The 17,956-nt window shown below is 35.8% G+C and overlaps 1 protein-coding gene across 1 annotated transcript in view; it reads right to left on the minus strand.

Moving 5' to 3' along the window:
- Nucleotides 1-17,956, minus strand: part of Slc25a21 (solute carrier family 25 member 21) — a 543,123-nt gene that overhangs the window by 125,991 nt on the left and 399,176 nt on the right. Inside the window, exon 5 of the mRNA XM_042677900.1 lies at nt 15,489-15,572. Coding sequence (XP_042533834.1) covers nt 15,489-15,572 — 84 coding nt within the window. The remainder of the gene's footprint in view (nt 1-15,488; nt 15,573-17,956) is intronic.

The raw sequence follows: 17,956 nt of genomic DNA on the forward strand, positions 1-17,956 counted from the left end.
GTGTGAAGAGACAGGAAAGTGTTAGAAATGCAAATGTATTTTCTGATGGTCTGAATCTCTATCAAATTTACTGTTGCTCTCAGAAAGATTTCTTCAAAAGATTAATAGAACTATGTAGCTGAAATAATTATTTTTGCTCATATAGTCATTTTATTGTGGAATTAAACATCAGAAGGCCAGAGCTATGCCCATTGTCTAATGGAAGGCTGTGTATACACAGTCACCATGACATATTATTTGTTTCCTGGGTTTGAATTTTTGGGGAGAACTGGTAAGAAAAATGATCTGCTTTTAGGTGAAATAGGATTATGGACTGCTTATTTCATATATGAAAAGCTTTGTAAACTTTAGAAAATTGGATCTCATACCAGAAAAAATCAAGGAACTTTAATAATGTGATTGTCTCATATCACAAAAGAAACTCTTCATTTTAATTCTCCTATGACACAATGAGAGAAAGAATGAAGGGGAAAAGACAGAATTAAAGAAGGAAAGAAGGAAAAGAGAAAGGAGAAGGGGATGGTGGTAAAGGGAAAGTCTTTTATATTAGAGAGCCAAAATAAGAGATCAAAGTAAGATATAAAATACAGAAATGTGATGAACAAAGTGTTAGGGGAAAAGAAAGCTGAAGGAATTATATTGGAAAACTCAAAGTCCTAATGAATACTCTCTTTGTTCTATGTAATAAAAGTATGCTCTTCCTTGCCAAGCTGAAAGAGAATGGATTTCCCCAAGGAATGCCCCATCACTGGAGACAGCTGCCATCAAAAGCCATCATGTTCCGAGGAGGTGTAGCAAAAAGATTAAATATTTAAGACAGGTGATAGGGGAGGGGAGGGAGTTAAGACAGGAGTATAGGAAAGGCAAAATGTCAGCATCCTGAGAATGAGATCCATAAGCATGCAAGGAGGAAGTTGAGAGTGCCAGACTTAAACCCATGGTTTATATCTTGTGGCCCTGAGCAATTCGGGATTTAAGAATCAAGATGAGACATTCTGTTCACTATAATGCTGTTTCTCAGGTGTCAAACACATAAACAAAGTCCATGCCAAAATATATTAAATAGTATGCCATCATCCTGATGGAGCATTTGAAAAGTAAAAAGTGAAGGTCACACTGTAAGATGTGTTTAGTACATGAATGGAGAGAAGAAGGGGTAGAGAATGAAGTAAGAAATAAAATTCAACGAATATCCTACAAAATTAAGAAAAGTAAGGGAAGGGTGGTTTAGGAAGGATGGGTAAAAATGTTTGCAGGGTTAACATTGATCAAAACACATTGTTTTCTAAACTGCTTTGTTGTATGGCAACTCCATTGTACAATTACTTAATTAAAAAAGGGAAAAAATTAAGAAGGAAGTGTTTGGGGTCTTAGCAAATGTCAGCAAGCAATTCAGAGTCTCTCCTTTTTCTGTTTATTATTTAAAAATAGCAACTAGATACTTAGTCCAAGAAGAACAATTTACATTAAAAATTATGTCTTTTAAAATAACATAGAGGTATGAATCTGAATTTAGATCACTTGAATTTAAACTTCCATAAAATATGAGGAATTGGATCAGTTACATAAGCATTTTGGCCTTGGTTGGCTTATCAATTAAATGGGAAGAATTATAGCTCCTGACCACTAAAGTTTTTCTGAGGCCTATATGAGATAATCTACATAAAGCATCTAGTTTAGTGCTGGCATCTTGGTTATTAATATTGGTATTAGCTTATTGTGAAATAGGAATTATTATTATTTTAGTTTCTCAGAAATAGTATCCAAACCTTTATGATTTTTCTCACTAATATATATGTATAATATCATTTTTGTAGACATTCAAGCAATTAAATACAATATTGCACAGCTACTACTACACTAACAGGATAAAACATTGTCTCTGATATTCAATATCTTATAAAATGATTAAGAAGTTGACTACTAACAATATACCATGTGAGATGCAAAATCAATGACTGAATAATTTATTTCCTTCCTTCCTCCCTCCCTCCCTCCCTCCCTCCCTCCCTCCCTTCTTTCCTTCCTTCCTTCCTTTTGTCCTGGGGTTTGAACTCAGGGCCTGGGCGCTTTTTTCTTTTGCCTCCACTTCCATCTTATCTTCTTTTTTTTTTTTTTGGGTCCGGTCGTGGGGCCTGAACTCTGGGCCTGGGCACTGTGCCTCGGCTCTTCAGCTCAAGGTTAACACTCTACCACTTGAGCCACGGCGCCACTTCCGGCTTTTTTTTCGTGCTTATGTGGTGCTGAGGAATTGAACCCAGGGCCTCATGCATGCAAGGCAAGTGCTCTACCACTGAACCACCTTCCCAGCCCCCATCTTATCTTTTTATTGAACATAATATTTGGGGTTTATGCATACTGCTTTAGATCCTTTGACTTATTAAATCCCAGGCTGGAAGTGTTGTAAGCAGAACAGTAGCAATGATAGGACTCATTTAAAACAATGCAAATCTATTGTTTAAACTTACCTGTAGCCAGGCGCCGGAGGCTCACACCTGTAGTCCTACCTACTCAGTAGGCTGAGATCTGAAGATGGGGGTTCAAAGCCAGCCTGGGCAGGAAAGTCCATGAGACTCTTATCTCCAATTAACCACCAGAAAACCGGAAGTGGCATTGTGGCTCAAGTGGTAGAGCACTAGCCTTGAGATGAAGAGCTGAGGGACAGCACCCAGGCCCAGAGATCAAGCCCCAGGACTGGCGAAAAACACAAAAAACTTCACCTGGGTCCTGTCCAGCTCTTTCAGTTCCCCTAATGACACCACTACCATACCAGTATCACCTGCCAATGGCAAATCTTCTGAATTTAAAAATTATTTGCCCAAATCTTTCAGACACTTTTGTGGCATTAAAATAATTCTACCATTATCTGAGATTGTTACAAAGCTGTTGCTCGTTTGTGGACAACATGTCTGGTTAAGAATACTTTTTTATAGTCCTACCACTATAGCTAAGATATGGAACCAACCCAGATGCCCCTCAGTAGATGAATGGATCAAGAAAATGTGGTATATATACACAATGGAATTCTATGCCTCCATCAGAAAGAATGACATTGCTCCATTTGTTAGGAAATGGAAAGGCTTGGAAAAAATTATATTAAGTGAAGTAAGCCAAGCCCAAAGAAACATAGGTTTCCCTTATTTGCAATATCTAGTATATGTCTGAATCAAGCAGAAAAGGTCAGATAAGGTGATGTTAGGGAAATGAACCCTAACATATGTATTCAAATGTTTTTTTTCTTTCATGCGATTGTTTCTAACACATTTATAAGATAATTTCTTTGTTGCTTTGTATGTCCCTCCCCCACAGTATAAAACCTGCTTTCACTGTATTTGATGTGGGTATAATTTGTGGAGGGGAAGGGGAAAAACAAGTCGTTTAAATAGGGATACAGGTGGAACCATTGCAACAATAAGAAGTACAAGTCCTTATGTCAAAACGAACTTTACAACTTTGGTGGGGGGGGGGGGGGCGGGGAGGATTGGATGGGGGGGGCAGGGAGAGGATGGGAAGGGATGGGAAGGGGAAACAAAGGAGGAGGCTACAATGCTTGATAAGAAATGTACTCATTATCTTGCCCATGTAATTGTAACCCCTCTGTACAGTATTTTCACAATAAAAAAAAAAAATTGAAAAAAAGAAAAAAATTTAAAAAAACAAGAAAAAAGAAAAAAAAGAAAAAAGAAAAAGAAAAAAAAAGAATTTGGGCCTACCATATAAGATGATGCTAAGTGAAATGAACCCCAAGATAGGGACACAAGAGGTTTTATCTTTCTTGCTGTTGTTTTTTAATGTACTTATAATGTACTATTTGATTTTGTGTGTGTGTGTGTGTGTGTGTGTGTGTGTGTGTATGTTCTACCCCATGGTATAATCCCTGTTTTCACTGTATTTGATTCCAGTGTCCTGCATCTTGTATATACATTTTTCTAATTTGGGGAGGGGAAGGAAAATGACAAAATGCTGAAATACGGATACAGGTTTACCCATTGTAGCAATGAGATGTACAAGACAGTATGTTGCAAAGGAACTTTACAACTTGGGGGGGAGGAGGGAGAAGTTGGGGAGGTGGGGCAGGAAGGGATGGCTGGGGAAAAACAATGGAGGGGGTAACAGTGCTTTGATAGGAAGTGTACTCATTGCCTTACTCATGTAACTGTAACCCCTCTGTACAGTATTTTTACAATAAAAATATATTAATAAAAAAATAAAACAAGTTCAACAACAAAAGAATTGGTCCTAAAGCTACCAAGGGAGTCATGAATTTTTCTTGGTATGTGTTTTGATTTCACTCTATTTTCTGTATGAATGTGGGAGGGATGTATATGTATAAGTATATGATGCTAGCAATCATCCAATTACATTTGGTAAACACAAATTGCATGATGAAATACTCAAACAACTCTGTGATATACTATCTGAGGCCCAAAAATGATTCCATTAGAGGGCTACATATTTAAATAATCATGAACAGTTATAAGTAATTAGCTACAATGTAAGGTACTAAAAATAAAACTACCTGACCATTGCTGTATACATATTTATATACCTTGCATTAGTATGGAGTGCTAATAACACAGTAAAGTAGGCACTACTACTATTACCACATTGCATGTGACAAAAACAAAGTATAATGAGGTTTATTAATTTGCTCAAAGTCCCCAAAATTACAAGTGGAATTTTCAAAATACTTTTTTATTGTTTTTTTTTAGAGTGAAGAAAGGGTGACATTGTCTAAAACGAAATGCACTCATTACCTGACTTATGTAATTGTAAACCTTCTATATACGCTATCTTCATCCAAAGGAGTCTTGATTAAATGCCTGACCTCATATTTCATAAGCTCTTCCTGATTATTCCTCCATGTTAGGGTTGAATCAGACAAATGATTGCTATGTCAAATAACTGAGCTAGTTGTTCAGTGAGTCTCTTAACCCAAACCAGAAGCTGCTAACTTTTCTTTGAATTTAATAGTTCTGTCTGTCCCAAGGATCACGTGCTTCTCTCTTGGTTTCATGGGATGATGATGTCAACTTTAACACATTTCAAAATATACTTGAGTGTAATTTAATTTGTTAGAAGGTTCTTTACTCATTAAAAATTTAAACGTTTTCATTCTTTGAGTGCTCATCTAAGGCCCCTATTGATCATTCTGGAACTTCACTACACTCCCTACTACTGGAGTTTTCCTGTGAGTAGAAAATAAATCTTTTTGCAACCAGCCATATCTTCTCTTCCGTACCTATTCTGGATGTTATCTGGTCAGTTAAGATGAGCTATGTGGCCATGCTTTGAATCCACAAAGGGGATTATGTAAATCTGAGGTATTGTTTCTGTTATTAGCAGTAACAAGGACTTTGAATGAATCCCAGCTCCAATAATTACCAGCTGGGGAATGTTGAACAATCCTTTAACATCGCTTCTAAGTTTCCTGTCCAGAAAAATATAATTGTATTTTCCACCTTCCTACCTGCTTGGGTTCTCATAAGTGCCAAATGCAATAATACAGATGGACATGTTTTACAAGTAGTAAAAGGCCAAAATATGGTTTTAAACATAATCACTGTTAAAGTGTCTCAATTTCCTCTCCTTTCCTCCTGTTTCAAATCACCTCCATAAAAGATTTGGGTAACAACTATGGCTAAAGTCACACAACTTGGTACAAAACATTGAAATCAATGAGGAAGACAAAATATTAATTCCTTTAAACCTATCTGCCAAATCAGATCCAAATTACTTTCTACAATGGGAGACTCAAGCTCAGATAGAAAATGCTTTTATGAGGATTTCTTTCTCATTCTCATCTAAAAATGTTTAGCTTTACAATCACTAGGGAGTACATTTTGGTTTTGGCATATTTCTTTCTGCAAGGTGACTAAACATACAGCCCATCAGATACCTAGAATAAATTAAGATAAAGGCCTGCAAATATTTCCAAGGGACATCTCTCAGGCTCTGAATAAGATATCAGCTTTTCAGAAAGATGAATACTTCCCCCAGACACATGGTCCTTCTTTTTATTTCCTGTCAACAGAACCATGTGTTGAGAGGGGCTGTGTTTGGTCTCTTAATCAGGCCTTGATGAAGGGCTGACATCATTGAAAATGTTTTCACTTACTCTGAGGCCACAGTAAAGTCCTTGCCAAAGCCAGTCAGTAAGTCAGAAAGCATTGCTAGTTCGAGGCTGGGGGTGTGACTGTCAGCTCATACGCTGTGGTGATGACAGCAGGAAGATCTAGGAGCTGACACGATTTTAAAGGTCACTCTGTGGGCAGAGCAAAGATCTCTGACTTTGAAACAGAACTCAGAGACATTGGAAGCATGTATGAGCCCTGGAAATTCAGCATCTGCTTTCTGATTGTGAAGATGGGAGAATATGCTCTGACACACCACCCAGTGTTACTGAAGTCAATAACAAAAATCCAGCAAGGCTTAGATGCCAAATAATGTGTCAATGGTTCAACGACCTATTTATTTTTAATGCTAAAATAATCCATGCTTATTATTTGCTATTCTTGCTTCTTGCTTTTTCTCCTTCATTTGCAACCAAATCAATCCAATCATTAGCCTCATAATGTGAGTTTTAAATTATTAGTTAAATTGTATAGTTTCTGTAAAACAGATGACTCTTGACATTCTACATTCACAGGTTCCACGTCCAGGGATTCAACTAAAATCATTAAGAAAAATTGCATCTCTGGGCTGAAAGCATGGCTCAGTGATAAGTGCCTGTCTTAGCAAGGGTGAAGTGCTAAGTTCAAATTCCAGTGACACACACACACACACACACACACACACACACACACTTGTATATGTGCAATGTGGATGCCACACCATGGTCACTAGGGCATTTATTTCATTCAGTTTGATTAAACTCATCTGGTGCTTTCTCCTTTCCTATCATTCCTAACTCCCTTATTGTTCAATATTGTTATTACCGCAAAACCACTTTGTACAATTAATATATGCTAAAAATGAATTACAGGGAGGTAAAACTGGCTACGTTGGGGAGTAAGTAGCAGTAGGAAAGGGAGGACTAATAGAATGGATGAATGAGGATAAATATGGTCCAAGTACTTTTTTATTGTTGTGTTTTGGTGCTGGTTCTAGGGCTTGAACTCAAGGCCTGGGCACTGAACCTGAGGTGCTTTCCTCAAGGCTAGTATACTACCACTTGAGCCCCAGCTTCACCTCCAGCTCTTTTGTGGTGAATTGCAGCAATCATCAGATCTTAGCCTCTAAGATTACAGACATGAGCCACCAACATCTGGCTTTGGTCCAAGAACTTTACATTCATGAATGAAAATAGAACAATGAAACCTGTTGAAATTGCTTTAAGGGGGGAAAGGGGATGAGGGAGAGAAAAGGAGTGAATTAATTGGGTGTGCATTGTATGTTTGTATGGAAATGTCCCAATGAACCTCCTCCTTACACAACTAACATATGCTAATTAATGATTTTTTTAAAGAACACCGCATCTGTACTGAACATGTACAGATTTCTTTTTGTCATTCTTCTCTAAATGATACAATGTAACTATTTACATTGCAATTATATTATATTAGATATTATAAGTAATCTAGGGATTATTTCAAACATTTGAAAGGATGTGCATGTGTTATGCACCTGAGGGAGTAGACCATCTAAGAACTTGTATATCCTCTTACCCAGATAGATCTCCTGAGGATAACAACAGATAGCATTTTGTAACTAAAAAAAAAATTCTGAGGGGGCTGGGAAGGTGGCTCAGTGGTAGAGCGCTTGCCTTGCATGCATGAGGCCCTGGGTTCGATTCCTCAGCACCACATAAGCAAAAAGAAAAAAAAGCCGGAAGTGGTGCTGTGGCTCAAGTGGTAGAGTGCTAGCCTTGAGCTGAAGAGCTGAGGGACAGTGCCCAGGCCCAGAGTTCAGGCCCTACGACCGGACCCAAAAAAAAAAAAAAAAAAAAAAAAAATTCTGAGTGTGAAATACCAAATCATAGATGAAACCATTTCCCTAAGAAACATCAACCATTCCAGAATGGTAATAGTATATCCATTCTTGAATTGAGCACCTCTTGTCATGCCTTCTAAAACAGGAGATTGGGAGGAAGAAAAAAAATCTCAATCTATTTGGATGCAATATTCTGGTCCTAAAACTTGCCAGATACAGTCACTCTAGTTTAGTCTACAGGTTCTAATCCACTCTAACTTTTTCATTGTTTCTTTTCTCTTGAGGTAAAGATGAAACTTGCTGTAACATCATTAAGAAAGAAGTCCAGGCAGGGCTGCAGTGTGGGAACGAGAAAAGTTGGGACCTGTACTTTGTTCATGGTTATGACATAAAAATAAAGATCTACTCTGGAAGCGCAACTGGGTATGACCTGTTTGGTAAAATTAAAAGGAGGAGAGAGAAGGCAATTAGGTACCGACACAGAAGTCACAGAGTACCTCTGGCAACCACCAGAAACAGATTTCACTTGAATAAAACCGGCTTGCAAATCAAATGCTCTGCACACAACTGCTTTTCACTGCAGATTACTTCAGGGGGGTGGAGTACAGGTTCTATTTCAGTGATGACTCAGCTGGATGTGAACTTCACTGGATCTCTAGTCAGGTAAGAGGTCACTTCTAGAATCGGGCAACTGTAATGCCAGAGATGAGTCACCATGCTCTAGCTTAATAATACCTGGTACATGTGTTGGTTTCTATTATTTGAGAGGAAAAAAAAATCAGCAGAAACAACTACTAGGCCCTGTTGAAACTGGAACTTATTTAGAGGATAAGGACGTAGGTGGTTAATTGAAATGTCTACAATTCCTGGCTGTGGGAAGTTAGCTCTTTTCTGGTCTCTTCAACCTCAACACTTCCCTTCAATTCCATCTGAGAGTGAGGGACGCTTTCCAATGACCATTTTACTCCGGGCATTTTCCATCATGGCAGGTCATTCTATTTTCTGAGGGTACATTAAAATCAGCCAGCCATGTTAGGTTAAGTAAACCACTTTTTAGGAAGTAGACCCACTAAGACACTTTGGCCTAAGGTCTTGGAGTGAGTCCATAGATAAAATGAAAATGTCCAAATCTTACCCAATTGTTGATTGGGAGGGCAGACATCCCACTTCCTTTGTCTGTGTCACAAGCCACTCACTCTCTGCCTTACTTAATGAAAACAAGAGGGAGTGATTATACCTCCTGGGGCTATGCCATTTATGCCGTCTGAAAGGCACTTAAATGAGTGGCACATTATCTCACACATCTGGAGTTTACCAAATTAGCCAATTATGCTGGAGCTCATAAAATGAGGCCTTAAATGTCATTTAACTAGAAAATATTATAATCACCAAGTGGTCTGAATGTAAGATGATACTTGGGACAGCATCAGCAGTTACAGAAAACAAATCGTGAAACTAAACACAGTTCAAATATTCCCTCCCTCCCCCATGCAACCACACATTTTCTACAGCAATACTTTTTGAAGAATACCGTGTTTCTGAAGGCACTAGCAATCAACATGTTTCTCATTTGAAACGAAGTTTAATCTGACCTAGTTATTTCTTAGTTATTTGCCTTGAGCAAACCAATGCCCAAGAATTATTCTCCTAAGAGAATAGAGAACATACAGAATGAGATCAGACAGAGTGAAAGCTATGAACTTATGTAGTTGACTGCAAGGATTGAGGGTATGAGTGGCCAGAGGCTGCCACAAAATCTCCAAGGTTTAGTTGACTGAACATATACTAGCCTTCCATAGCTTTCATATTTCACTTAAGGAAGAGACAAAAGCTGCTTTAGATTGCTGTATGCTTTGAGGGATAAAATACCAAAGATGATAGACTATTTAAAAATTAGAGCTCAGTGGCCACTACTTCTATACTTGTTTTTTTTTAGTAATAAAATCTAGTCATTAGTGATAGGTGATATTCACTAATAAGTCCTTGGGCCAATTATTTAGTGTAATCACAAAAAATATAAACATAATGTTGTACTGCCATGAGATGAGTAACATGCTGAGGATGACATGAAAGGAAAATCCTAGCTTGGTACATGGTGCACTGAAGTAAATACCTTAATATCTTTCTTTGCCCATGCTACAGAATATTTGAAGTTCTGTTTTCCTCCTTGTTTTAGGAAAAACTGACTACTAGAGTGCTTGAAATGGAGGTGTAGGGGTGGGGAAACTGTCTGGGGTTTAAATAAAGATGTTTTAAAAAGATGTTTGTCTATGAATTTGTCTATGCTTTTTTAAAAAAATCAGAAGACAGTGGGAATAAGTCCTGTAATACCAGGACTTATGTACATTTTGGGAAGCTGCAAGGGTCAGCAATGGATACATCTCATTCTGGGAAAACCACCTTTATGATCATGGTATCTCTTTTGCCAGGTAAGCGTTCAGTTACTCTTCTTAAATGAATAACAAGTATAAAGGAGACTGAGAAAGCTTTTATAAAATATTCAGAGGCAAAGGAAAGTGCTCATCATTCTTGAATTCATGATTAACAGTGAAACTAACCACCATTTTCCTAGTGACCAAACTTAATATCTTTAGAATCTCCTAGCCAATGAGTCTATCTTTATGTCTTTTGGGCTCATTTTATCATGTAGATAGACCTATTGATTAAGTTATTTCTGTCAAATCAGTAGAAGATGATGAATTATGATGACAAATAGAAGTCCTTTCAACAGTGACAGTAACATGTTGCTTTCCCCGATTGATTTTCTGTGCGTTCTCCCATCTGCATTACATTAGAGAATGGCTTGCTGGTAAAATCCAAGTATGAGGATTCCATGTAGTCGAAATCACTATGAAGAATTTGGAAGGCTCTTCTAAATCTCAAATTAATCTCACCTCTACAAAACCAGAGTAAAAGAACTATGTCATTAATAAAAATACACGCTTCAGGCTGTAAGTCTAGCTACTCAGGAGGCTTGGATCTGAGGATCAAGGTTTGAAGCCAGCCCAGGCAGAAGAGTATTATTTGTGAGACTCTTTTTTCTGATTTACCACTGATTTGCCACAGTGGAGCTGTGGTTCAAAGTGGTAGAACGCTAGCTTTGAGTAAAAAGATCTCACGGACAGCCCAGGCCCTGTGTTCACACTCCATAACCACCACCACCAACAGAAAATCACGAAATAAAGATGCAATCTTAGTTTTTAAGACGATCGAGAATCTTAGAGGCAAAAATAAAGGGGTTTAGACCATGTGGTTGAATAATTGCTTTTGGGGACAAGTGAATCTTACAGTTGGGAAATGAGAGATTGGTGAAGGAGTACATTAACAGATTTTAGTGTTTTTAACAAGATAGGCCCAGTTTTCAAAATCTTCCATTTGGAAGGGATAAGAAAAACTAGGAGAGGCTAATTATGAAGATGAGTGCAATCCCATTTACAGGCCTCTATGTACTAAAGCAAGAAAAGCCTTCCTTGAGAATATATATTCTAAAAATGAAATAAGAAAACCAAAGGAATCTGTTTTACTAAAAAAAAGTCAACATAGCATATACTGAAAAGTTTTCCTTTTCTAGTTGCCTTTAACTGAAGGTATCTAGAAGGCTCTTTCTCTGCATCAGAATTAAGAGGTAACATTTTCTTTTGTATTTTTAGAAATGTTTCTATTTCTATGACTAGGGCTCTATGATTATGGCCTCTGGCTAACAGCATCCTCAAACTCAGAAAAAAATGTTAATTTTTCTAGAAGCAATTATATATACAGTAATGAGAAAAGGCTAATGTTACTATGCAAAAACCACATATACTATATGCTTGTATTTTACATCAAGGCAGAAACACACATGAAATGAAAAGGCTGGCTAAGGAATCACAAAATCCAATTCAAATATATCTGTTTACAGAACTTGACAGTGCTGACATGACTGTTTTACTGGAAAGCAACATTTTATTGACTAGATAACACACTATGACAAAGTATAATAACACATTCTGACTTCTCTAAGCTTATATTATATATATGAAAGGAACATGAATTAATAAGTACGAATATTTACCCCAGTTATAAATATAAATATGTGGCACTTAGCTATCACACCCTCAAAGAAGTTAGACTATAGAATGAGCTAGTATCCTTCTTTGATTCTAGACTACTATAATGTCACTGTGGTGATTTGCTTTCCATGTGTTTAGTATATATGGACTATCTGCTCAGTGCCTAAAATAAGCATTAGTAATACAGAGTGGAATGAGACATAATCTTTAGGGACATAAACTTTACATTCTTCAAGTGGGAGAGGGAAGAAAGGGTCATGTATATTATACTTTATATAGTGTATGTATAGAAGAAGAGAGAAAGAAAAGACAAGGAAGTGGAGGAAGGACGGAAGAAAGAGAGGGAGGGAAAAGAAGGGATTGAAGGAGAAAGGAAAAATAATTCAGCATATGGTAGAGCAAAGATGGAGGGTAAAATGAGGTCACTTTGAATGAAGAGGGTGGATAGGGGGCAGGGTTGTACAGGAACACAGAACATGCAAAAGCCAGGCAAGTGGGAGAGACTAGAAGACTACAAACAGCTTGCATTGTTCTATTGCATATCTGTGTACGAGAATGAACCTGGAGAAAGGAAGAGTCATGCCAGAAAGGGCTCTGCAAACTGGAAGGAATTTGAACTTTATACCACAAGGCATGTTTTTACATATTCCCTACATACTGTAAAGATAAAATAATTATGAGAGTATAATACTGGCATAGAGATAGATAACGTGAAACAGTATAGGAAATGGAGAAACAGAATAGACGGTCTAGATGATATAGATACAGAAGTTTAAAATATGAAAAAGATTAGTAAGGAAAGGATGGATTTTTCAACAAGTAATATTTGGACAATTGATTAATCATTTCAAAATGAATTTCTATTTGCCACACTAGACATTTAAAAAAATGCTTAGGTAAATTAAATATATGAAAAAAATAGAAGAAATTATTAGAATCTTGGGATTGGAGAGTATAATCCTTTTGTTGTTTTATGTTTTTTAGCATGACATTGTTGCATAGCTCAAAGGCAAGGTAGGTAAGATAACAAAAATCACAACCTACAATGTCATAAATTTCTGAAAGGCTAAGAGTTTATGGGTTTTAAGACAAATGATGAATTAGGAGAAATGTTTACAATTTTTATATAACAGATAATTTTTGTCTGTAATACATAGTATACTGAAATCAATTTGAAAAAAAATCTAGGAGAAATGTGTAAAGGATAAAAATAGGCAACTCATGAAAGAAATAACACTTTATGATATAAAAATATGCTAGCATTTGATGCTAATCAGGAGATGCATGACACTGACACGGTGGAGATCCAAAATAATTATCTATTATGTTCCATGTGTGTTTAAAAATGATGTTTGGAAATGAACATGCTCCTTGTGAGTGGGGATGGGAGGAAAAACCTGGGAGACAGTGAGGGAAGAGGTGATACCATCCAAAAAGAAAAAAAATACAGTGGGCCATGATAAATTATACATTTCTCTAAGTATTCATATAGCGAGATCAAAGTAGAATATTATTAGGAGAGGATTACGAGGAGTCAATAGGTACATGGATCTGATCATAAAATAATATTTATTGGGGGGGATGAGGGAGGAGATGGGAAGTGATGGGAAGGGGAAACAAAGGAGGAGGCAATAATGCTTGATAAGAAATTCACTCATTACCTTGCCCATGTAATTGTAACCCTCTGTACGGTATTTTCACAATAAAAAATAAAAAAAATAAAACACTCAATAATAATATTTATGGAAATGAACTTGAGGAAGTGGAAATTTTTTTCTTTGTTGCTGTTTTAGTTTTTAGTTCCTTTTGTCTTGTTTGTTTATATGCCTTTAGGCAGGAAGGGGGGTTACAGAAATGGTGGGACAAAGGCTAAATAAATACAGTAGTGGACTATACAACTTGTGTGTGGGGATGAAAGGGAAAATCTAGGAGATAGCAAGGGTATGGGGACATTGTTCAGAAAGAAACATACTAATTATATGACTTATGTAACTGTAACTCCTCTATCTAACCTTTACAATAACAATAAACTTTTTTGAAAAATGTCATTATCTAACTTATATAACTATAACCCCTTTGTACATCACCTCTACAAAAAAAAAATAAAAAGTAAAAAAAAAATGATGTTTGGAAGTGAACTTCTTTCATAGGTGCTTGCCACAAAGACACCAGAATTAATTTTTCCTCTTTTCCCTTCAAGCACAAGCTTTATTGCAAAAGTGCCAATTACGTTCTATTTCTTTCTACCACATATTTTTGCTGACAATAATTTGTTACTTTATTCGGTAAATTCTCTTGCATATATAAACTTTTCAAAACACACACACACACACACAATATATACTGGCATGGGAAGATATCCATATTTAGGTTTAACTGAAATAAATGACTAGTATAAATAGTACTTACAGTACATTACTATACTTATAGTACAGTAAGTACTGTAAATGAATAGTACTTGCAGTATGATCTGGTAAGTAAGATAGTGATGTACAGTGTTTAAAAGCATGGGCTTTGGGTCCGACCCAAAGTTGAATCCTACCCCTCTGCATAGATATGTGAAATGTCCTAATTTTCTTTAAGTCTTCTCTACTTTATCAACTGGAATAGAATGTACTTCACAGAGTTGTAAGGAGAATTCTTAATATATGTTGAGACTAAATACATGCTAGATTTTATTATTATTTAAAAACTTGAGGAATGATTTCTTTATCTAGTTGTCTTATAAAAATTGGACTCAGCATGTTAAGATTAGAATATTAAGGGTAAAAATTCTAATAGCTTCAGAAAAGAAGTTTTTTACTTGTTAAGGAGTGAGAAATAGATTAGCACCAGCCTTTTCTTCTTCTTTTCTTAAAACCAACCCCCTTGAATTCTAGAATAAAATTTCAAACTTTTGAGTAGAAAATGACTTTTATATTGTGGTTAAAAAACACTCAAGACATTAAACTTTAAAAATCAAGACATTAAGCTTTAAAAATCAAATATATTATGCTGAGTATTATAACATTTAATATAGAAAAATAATCCTACATACATTTAAACTGAGTCTATACAGCAAAGAAAATTTTAGCTTCTATTAACAAAATATTCTATTGCTATAATCACTTAATAGATATGATACTAAATTTGATAAATACAATTTTGACAGAGATATCCTTTGCTTGCATGTTCTTAAACAACTGTGCAAACCTATTTGGGAATTATATTTAAATACCAAGAAACAAAGAGCTATTATATGGTTTCAGAATAGAGAATTTTCAAAGCCTCAATCGTATAAATCAAAATTTGACATCCAGTCATCAAATTTTTTGAAATATCTTTTTGGTAGTTTTTATACATAATCAGTTTTGAATCATACCAGGAAAAACAATGAAGTGGGGGAAAAAACACTTTTAAGCATTTTTTCTAACAAGACTAGGAAAACAAACAAAAAACTTGTTAAGTTGAACTGATTATAATGTCTATATTAGCATAGTCTACACACATACATATAAGAATACATACCCCTCTGTTTTGTAAATTGTCCGAAAGCTGTCTCCTAAACTTTTGTAACTATTTGGATCAGTTGCAAATCTCTGAAGCTGAAACCTAGAAACAAAATTAAAAATAAATCTAAGTTAAAGATTTTGCCAAATAGCTTTTCTCACTTTTAAAATGTTAGAAAATCAGCCTTTTCAGATTCATCTAAAACATTCTAGTTTTTACTATAGATTTTATTAATTTATTTATTTTATACAATATTGACCTTATATCTACAGTTTTAATAGTATATTACTTTGTACTTTAATAGATATTTTTCACCTGTTTTTTAGCCAGACAGATGTACCCTGAGGCATTTATACTTTTTTTTGAAACCATCCACAGATGTCATATTATTTTGTATGTAATTTAGAAGTGTATGAAAAAATATAACTATAGCTCTTAATTAGTATTCTTTGATGGTTATTTAATATAAAGGTTAAAAACATCGAGAATCTAATGGGGCCTAACTTGGATTCTGATTTTAAACTTGGAATTAATTCTGGAAGTCAGGCACTTGCAAATGGAGGGAGAAGTTGGGACTGTCTATTAGGTTTTATTATTATATAATGTATTATTGTCATTTCATGATGGAATAGGGCCTTTGCGTGATCACAGTTCTCTTTATACGGCTGTTGCTCAATAAAAATGAATCCTATTTCTGAAAGCAGAACTTTTTTGCCTTCTTTTTAGGCGAGATCATTTCAGAACTCTAACCTCCCAAATGTGGAAGTCCTGAGCATGAAGATCTTAACTTTTTTATTTTGTGTTTCCCTCAGGATTGCTTCCAAAAACAAAAAACAAACAAAAAAAAAATAACTACTTTCATTTCTACCACATATCCAGTTGTTCTCCATTCTCTGGTTTTTCTTAGTCTGCCTATTTCTTGGTTTTTAATTCTTTATCCTATATTCTAATTTAAGGTTCTTTCCCATTCTATTCCACATTTCCTTCCTTCTTTCTTTCCTTCTTTCCTTCCTTCTTTTTCTTTCTTTCTTTCTTTCCCTCTATCTCTCCCTCCATCTTTCCCTGTCTCCCTTTCTCTTTCTTTCTCCCTTCCTTTTTATTTTTGGTGAAGCATTTTTACAAAAATGCTAGTTACATCTAGTTCAAGATTTTTTCCCCCTACATTGTTGGTTTTATGATACGCACACAACATCTACTTCTAAGAATAACATATTTTATAGTTCTAAGCCTCAAGGAATTTGGTAAAAACTTTTACACATCACTGAAAAGAGCAACTATATTGCTTTGCTTGAAGCAGTTGGGCAAATGAATGGAATGAATATATCATAAGCTAGAAAGCAAAAGTTGAATTACATTTGGTTTCATAAAGTGGGGAGTTGCTAAATGTGTTGGATAAGACAGTATCTGCCCAGGGAAGATGTGACAGTTGAGTCTAACACAGTTCTTGGCATATGCAAATCTCTAAGTTAGTATTTATTGTCAGATTGGATGGATTTGAAGGAATATAGAGTAGAGAGCAATTTTGAAGGCTGAGAATGATGCCTGGACATGAATGGATGCATGTTTAGTAAACTTTTTCTTTTTAATAATTTTTTGTTGATGCATTCAACATATCCTTCTCTTTATCTTCTTTAACACAAGTAATATTCCCCAACTTTATACATACTATTGCCATACTTCCAAATGTCACAAATATAAACTTTTTTTTGTTAGTCCTGGAACTTGAACCAAGGGCCTGGACACTGTCCCTTAGCTTTGTGAAAAATTGACTTATTTTTATCTGAAACATTTGAGAGAAATATGCAAATATTTTTATTAACCTCTAAATATTTTAGGATATGAATATCAATAATTATAACATAGTTATAAACTTCAATAAAATCTTCTTAAATTAGTCATTGATATATTTTTTTGGTGCCAGTCGTGGGGCTTAACTCAGGACGTGGACACTATCCCTGAGCCTTTTTTGCTCAATACACTCTACCTTTTGAGCCTCACCTCTACTTCTTGTTTATTACTGGTTAATTGTGAAACTCTCATGAATTTCACAAATTTCCTAATCAGGCTGCCTTTCAACCGCAGTTCTCAGATCTCAGCCTCCTGAGTTGCTAAGCTTACAGACATGAGCCACTAATGCCCAGAACAAATATTCCCTTTTATAATGTGGTTTCAAGGGGACCAAATTTGCACCTATTGTCCCTGAGGTTTTTTGCTCAAGGCTAGCTTTCTACCATTTGTGCTCCACTTCTGGCATTTTTGGTGGTTAAGTGGAGATAAGAGTCTCACAGACTTCTGTCTGGGTTGGCTTCAAACTGTGATCCTCAGATCTCAGCCTCCTGAGTAGGATTACAGGTATGAGTCACCAGTAACTGCCAAGAACTACACTCTTAAATGCAAATTGTACAGAACTTATCAGAAGATCATGAATCATTACAGAGAGATCATTTAAACTGCTTTGGATCCAGACATACATTTGGTGTGCCATT

Source organism: Dipodomys spectabilis, unplaced genomic scaffold (genome assembly GCF_019054845.1).
Source record: "Dipodomys spectabilis isolate Male_0828 unplaced genomic scaffold, ASM1905484v1 ptg000042l, whole genome shotgun sequence".
NCBI classification, from domain to species: Eukaryota; Metazoa; Chordata; class Mammalia; order Rodentia; family Heteromyidae; genus Dipodomys; species Dipodomys spectabilis.